This window comes from Strongyloides ratti, assembly GCF_001040885.1.
Source record: "Strongyloides ratti genome assembly S_ratti_ED321, chromosome : X".
In the NCBI taxonomy this organism is placed as follows: Eukaryota; Metazoa; Nematoda; class Chromadorea; order Rhabditida; family Strongyloididae; genus Strongyloides; species Strongyloides ratti.
The window spans coordinates 4,560,447-4,567,339 of record NC_037309.1 but is presented as its reverse complement, the minus strand read 5'-3'; the positions used below and the strand labels follow the sequence as shown (position 1 = coordinate 4,567,339).

At 18.7% G+C, this 6,893-nt stretch overlaps 2 protein-coding genes across 2 annotated transcripts; both read left to right on the top strand.

Moving 5' to 3' along the window:
* Nucleotides 1-385: 385 nt before the first annotated feature.
* SRAE_X000098500 (Procollagen lysyl hydroxylase) lies at nt 386-2,525 on the top strand (the record flags this gene model as incomplete). Its single annotated transcript, XM_024645395.1, has 2 exons — nt 386-582; nt 626-2,525. The coding sequence occupies 2 exons, from the start codon at nt 386-388 to the stop codon at nt 2,523-2,525; spliced, it is 2,097 nt and encodes a 698-aa protein (XP_024510858.1).
* A 2,850-nt stretch (nt 2,526-5,375) lies between these two features.
* SRAE_X000098400 (Hypothetical protein) lies at nt 5,376-5,762 on the top strand (the record flags this gene model as incomplete). Its single annotated transcript, XM_024645394.1, has 2 exons — nt 5,376-5,571; nt 5,614-5,762. The coding sequence occupies 2 exons, from the start codon at nt 5,376-5,378 to the stop codon at nt 5,760-5,762; spliced, it is 345 nt and encodes a 114-aa protein (XP_024510857.1).
* Nucleotides 5,763-6,893: the final 1,131 nt, after the last annotated feature.

Genomic DNA, 6,893 nt, shown 5'->3' with positions numbered 1-6,893 from the left:
TATTAAAAGTACACGTTATTTGTTAGAAAAAAATAATAAATAAAAAGATCTGTTTTTCATATTTTGTAACATAAAGATTTAAGATATATAGTATATTTAACAAAATTTATATAAAAGTTGTATGGCATTATTAAAATCAAAGAAGAGATAGGCGGTGAAGGAAAAAGTTAATGGCCAGATATTTATTATACGTGGCATAGTAAGAAATAATATTTAAAGGCTTTTTTTTAATAATATATTTCATTTATCTAGTAAAGTTAAATAATATTTTTACTTTATAGAAATGAGAGTAACTTTATCATTAATACTATTTATAACATTATTTAATATAAAGAATGTCTATTCTAACTATCCAGAGATTAAATTTTTTACTGTTGGTACAGAAATGACAGATGGATTGATAAGATTAATTGAATCAGCTACTACATTTAATATAACATTAAATATTATTGGACTTGGTGAAAAATGGGAAGGTGGTAATATGGAGATTGGAGAAGGTGGAGGACATAAAATACATTTATTTAAAAATGAAATGGAAAAATATAAAGATAGAGATGACTTAGTTGTTGTATTTATGGATGCGTAAGTATATTATTTAAAATAATTTAACTATATTTCAATTTAGTTATGATGTACTTTTTACAAGTTCTTCTAATAAAATTTTGATATCTTTTCTTTATGAATATAAAGATAATCGTGTTCTTTTTTCTGCTGAAGGTTTTTGTTGGCCTGACAAGTCACTTGTAACAAAATATCCTCTTGTTAAATTTGGTAAACGTTTTCTTAACTCTGGTTTATATATGGGATATGCAAATGATATATATGAAATATTAAACTATGGAAAAGATATAAAGAATATAGATGATGATCAATTATTTTTTACTAAAATATATTTAGATGAAAGTTTACGTAATAAACATAAAATAACTCTCGATTCAATGTCTTTTATCTTTCAAAATCTTAATGGTGTTAAAGAAGATATATATATAGAATATAATGATGATGGTAAAGCATTAATAAATAATATTATATATAATACTCATCCAATATTAATTCATGGTAATGGACCAAGTAAAATACATTTAAATTCATTATCAAATTATATACCAGAAAAACAATCTAATAAAGATGGATGTTTATATTGTAAAGAACTTACATTAAATAATCAAGAAATATTTTTACCATCATTAAGTGTTGGACTTTTTATATATAAACCAATACCATTTATAGAAGAATTTTTACAATCATTTGCCAATATATTATATGATAAGAATTTAATAGATTTATTAATTTTTAATAATCAGGATTATAATGAAAATGATATTACAAAATTTATTAATAAATATAAAAAAGATTACAAATCTATTACTGTTATAAATGAAGATTATACTAAAAATGAAAGAGATGTAAGAGATGAAAGTATAAAATGGGCTTTGGAATTAGAAAATGATTATTTATTTATGTTAGATGGTGATGTTCATATAACAAATAGAAATATATTAAAAGATTTAATATATAAATCAGAGAAAAAAAATTATGGAATTTTATCACCATTAATGACTCAAATAGGAAAATTATTTTCAAATTTTTGGGGTGCAATTAATAATGATGGTTATTATGCACGATCTGAAAATTATATGGGTATTGTTAATTATGAATATATTGGTGTATGGAATGTACCATTTATTAGTTCTGCTATTTTAATAAAAAAAAATTATTTAAATAAAATTAGTAAAGCATTTAGTGGATATAAAAATCTTGATCCAGATATGTCATTTTGTGCTTATCTAAGAGATAAAGGAATATTTATGTATATTGTTAATACTGAAAAATATGGTTTTTTGGTTGAAAGTGATGATTTCAAAACATATGGTGAAAGAAAACATCCAGAATTATATACAATATTTTCAAATAGAAAATTATGGGAAAAAAGATATGTACATCCTGAATATTATCAATATCTTAAACCTGATATTGAAGTACCTCAACCATGTAATGATGTTTATGATTATCCATTGGTATCAGAAAGATTTTGTAGTGATCTTATTGAAGAAATGGAATATTTTGGAGAATGGTCTAATGGTGGACATGAAGATAAAAGATTACAAGGTGGTTATGAAAATGTTCCTACAAGAGATATTCATATGAATCAAATTGAATTTGAAAAACAATGGTTGTATTTTCTTGATGAATTTGTCAGACCAATGCAAGAAAAAGTATTCATTGGTTATTACCATGTACCAATCGAGTCAAATATGATGTTTGTTGTTAGATATCGACCAGATGAACAACCATCATTACGTCCTCATCATGATGCATCAACATTTAGTATTGATATTGCTTTAAATAAAGCTGGTGTTGATTATGAAGGTGGTGGTGTACGTTATATTAGACAAAATTGTACAGTTCACGCTGATCAAGTTGGTTGGACAATGATGTTTCCAGGACGTTTAACTCATATGCATGAAGGTTTACCAACAACTAAAGGTACACGCTACATTTTAGTATCTTTCATTAATCCATAAAATATATGGATATTAATTATTGCAAAAAGTTGTTAAGCGGTGGATATGTTATTTTAACTTAATATTTTTATTTGTCTTATTTTTAATGTTATAATTAATAATAATAACTGTCTTAACACAAAAAAATTAATAAATACATTTTAATTTATCAATATCTATATATTTGTTTTAAATTAAAAATAAAATAAATTGGAAATATATTTAAATGATTTAATTTTTGTTTTTTTTTTTAATCAGTTGATATTATCAAATAAAACATTATTAACAAAAATAATTTTTTTAATATTAATTTATAAAGTTTAATAATTTTTTATTTTTTAAAAAAATAATATCAATTATTTTACTAATTATATATAATTATAAATATAAAATTGGAAATATCAATATTTTTATTTAATAGAAAACATTTTTTTTTCCTAACATTTTAAAGTATTTATGTATGCTTTATTATTATAGAAGAATGATAGTACAAAGATTGTTATAAAATTAAATAATAAAAGATTACTTTAAATTTATAATAATCAACAAAAAACATGTATAGAAAATTATTTTTTATTATTACTTATTTTAATTGCTATTATAATTGATATACTTGCTTATATACCATATTTGTAATTTAAAAAAAAAACCTTGGCCAATATAATTTTTATATAAAAAAAAAATTATATAAAGAAAACTTTAAATATTTCTTTTCCAGTTTTATAATATATATTAACATTAAAACAAGACTATAAAATTTATCTAATATATTAATAGCAAAATATTTAAATTATAGATGAAAAAAAATCATTTTATATTTAAATTACATAAAATTTCTTGAAATTCTATCTTTATTTCAAAATCATTATTATGTTGTAATTAATGATATGTGTAAGATTACATTTTTTTTTCTTTTTAATATATTTTTTGTAAAATAATTTATGTCATTTTATGCATAAAATTTATTATTTTTAATTAAATATATATACATAACATAAATAAAAAATAAATATTTTTTTTATATAAAAAGATTATTATTATTATTTAAATAAATATATAACAACTTTGTTAAAAATTATATTGAATAGTTATTACAATTATACATTTTATTTGGATATTATATGATAAGTAAAGTTCACCATAAGATCAAATTAAATAAATTTTTTTTTATTATATACTTATAAAATAATTCATTTATAAATAATTATAAAAATAGAAGAAGTGAAAAATATTATATATAAATAATTAATGAATGTCTCTTTTTTTATTATCTATAGTTTACCTAATTATTGTATTTAAATGACAAGAATATATATATAATAAAATAATGTCAATATAATAAAATAAAAATTGAAAATCTTTAATATTGTCATTTTTAAAATTTAATTAAACACAATTAAGATAAAGATATAAAATATAAATATAATATGTGTAAAGAAATTTTTTTATATAATTTTTTTCAATCAAAAATAGAAAGAGTACATATAAAAGTATATTGATGTATATTAAAAAAAAATTTTACTTAAAAGTTTTTTTATTTTTTTATATTTGCAATTTTACTCAAATAATAAATTAAAGATAACCAGTTTGAGGAAAGAAGAAATACTTGATTGAATAACCTTATGCTTGAACTTTATATTACAATAATTAACAAATGTAAATATTTATAAACAATTGATAGTTACTATTCTTATAATTTGTCTCCATGAATTATTTGATTTTATCATACTTGTAAAATGAAGTTAATATTAGCATGTGCTAAAGATAACAAAAAAAAAAATCGTCTCTAATATTTAAAGGTACCTGATATGAGGTTAAATATAACTTATTTCAATAATGAATTTTTCATGTATTACCATGTACACAAATTTAAATGATAACTTCACATTATCTTCATTTTTATTTAAAATTTTACTAAATTACTACCAATTTATGATAATCTAAAAATTTAAGGATTATTTCAATAAATAAATATATATTATATTTATTATTAATTGTGTTCTCATTTAGTTATTTCAAAGTAAATTATTATTTTTGTTTTCTTCAAATACCAAATGCTGTTTTTTAGATTTTATGATTTTTTTTCTAATTTTCAGACGTTTAAATTTAATTATAATTAATTATTAATTAAAAAATATTAAATATTCAAAAAAAAATAATTTATTTTCTTATTAAAAAAAATGGAATCTCAGGCAAATATATAATTAAAAACGTCATAGTACAGTATAAAAAATTAATTTGTACTACATATATTATTGTTCTAATTTTTATTTTATGAAATTATGATAAGTACTTTTTTTATTTATTTGCAAATGATTTGTAAAAATAAGTAAACATATTTAAACCCACATTATTTTTTTTTATTAAAAATAAGTTATAAACCATATTAAGATATGTAATTATAAAACTTTTTTATTATAAAAAAAAAGTTTTTGTGTAATTAAATTTTATAACATTAAAATTATTACAATTTTTTGCAAAAATATTTAACATTAATGATCGAAAATGTTCCACTTTATTTAACAATTAATTAATATTTTAATTTTACTTAAAATTTCTTATATAAATATATAAACTTTTGTGCCATCATTTTTTTTTTTAGATTTTTATAATGCTTATGAAAAGTTTTTTCTTTTTTCTTCTAATTACATCAACTACATCAATTTATACAAATTCTATTGATAATAATGAATTTAAAGTAGTTACCTTATCAGATGTTATTCAAAAACATTTTAGTATTAAAGCTGGTGAAGATAATAAACCTGGTTTACCATATCAAACAATAAATATTTTTTCTGGCTTTTTATCTAATAATAATAATAATAAAAAGTAAAAAAAATTTTATTTTATTTTTAATAAATAAATAATTAAATGATTTTTAGAAAATCCCTTGATAATGGTATAAATAATTGGAAATTTATAAAAAATTATAAACAAAAGAAAATAAATAATCAAGAAGAATTTAATAATTATCAAAATACATTTTTAGATAATTTTATTGTCTATCAAAGTACAAGACCAAAAAAAATAAGTAGAAGATCTATAAGTAATGCAGTTATTGAATCAGGTAAAATAGATAATTAATTTATTCTATTATTGTTTAATTTAGCACATTGTGAACATATGGAATTGATAGAATGTGATTCTTATGAAACAAATGATATGAAATGTCTTGTTACTGCTACTGGAATGCCTTGTTGTGTATGTACTGGAAAATTAAAATCATTAAGAAAAGTTAAGAAATGGATTGTTTGGTGATTGATATTTATTAATACATATTAAGATAATGTATCCCAAAAATTTATATATTTTTATTTGTACTTGGTGTAAATATTTACTTCTACCCTATAGGCATTATATAATTATTTTCATTTATAAATAACGCGTGAGACAAATATTTTGGGAATTACCTATTATTTTTGTTTTTAATATTATCAAAGAATATACTTATATGACAAAACTTTAAACATTGTAAAATCAAAAATTTTTTGATACAATATTATTTTAATAATACTATTTTTTCTAATTAATGAAACAAGAAATTAATGATAGTCCTTGAATGGTATGACAGACAATATTTGATCTTCAACATAACATTATTCATCTTATTTTACCTATTAACCTCTACATTTTTAGATGATCTCATTATATAAAAATATTTATGTTTTCATAATATATGTTAACATTTTGCTAAAAAAAAACCCTTTAATTTTTATAATAAATTTATTACTATTATTATATATATTTATATACATGATAAATGATAGCCTCTGGCACATGTTTTGTTTTATAGTTCCTTGTTTTATCAAAAATGGTATAGTAATTTTCACAAATAAAAATGATAACTTTATATTTCTTAAAAATAAAACAAGCTAAAAACAAGCTTTAATTTTAACTTTTATATAATATATGAAACTACAAAAACAATAAATAATTTCATTCATGTTTTTATAAAAGATACGTTCAAATAAAAGGTCTTTTCAATTCTAATGATAATTTGATTATCACAAAGACAAACAAATATAATTTACGTTATTTTTAAATGTACATTGATATGCACAAAATGAAAAGGATAAAATTAAAATAAACAAGTTTCAGAATGAATTTAAAAAAAAAAAAAAAAAAAACTTTCTTTTTAACATTATTCTTAATAAATAATAAACTTCCAATTAATAAATTTATTGTCACTACAAAATATTTTAAATAACTTGCTAAACCTTTTTTTATCATATGATATAAAAAATGTTAATATCAAATTTTTTTTTTCTTAATTCTTGAATGTATAAAATAATTTGTTTAATAAAATTATATCCATGATAAACAATAACAAATTGATAAAATTTAAAGTAATATATTTTAAAATGAATAAATGATTGGTAAAATAAGATT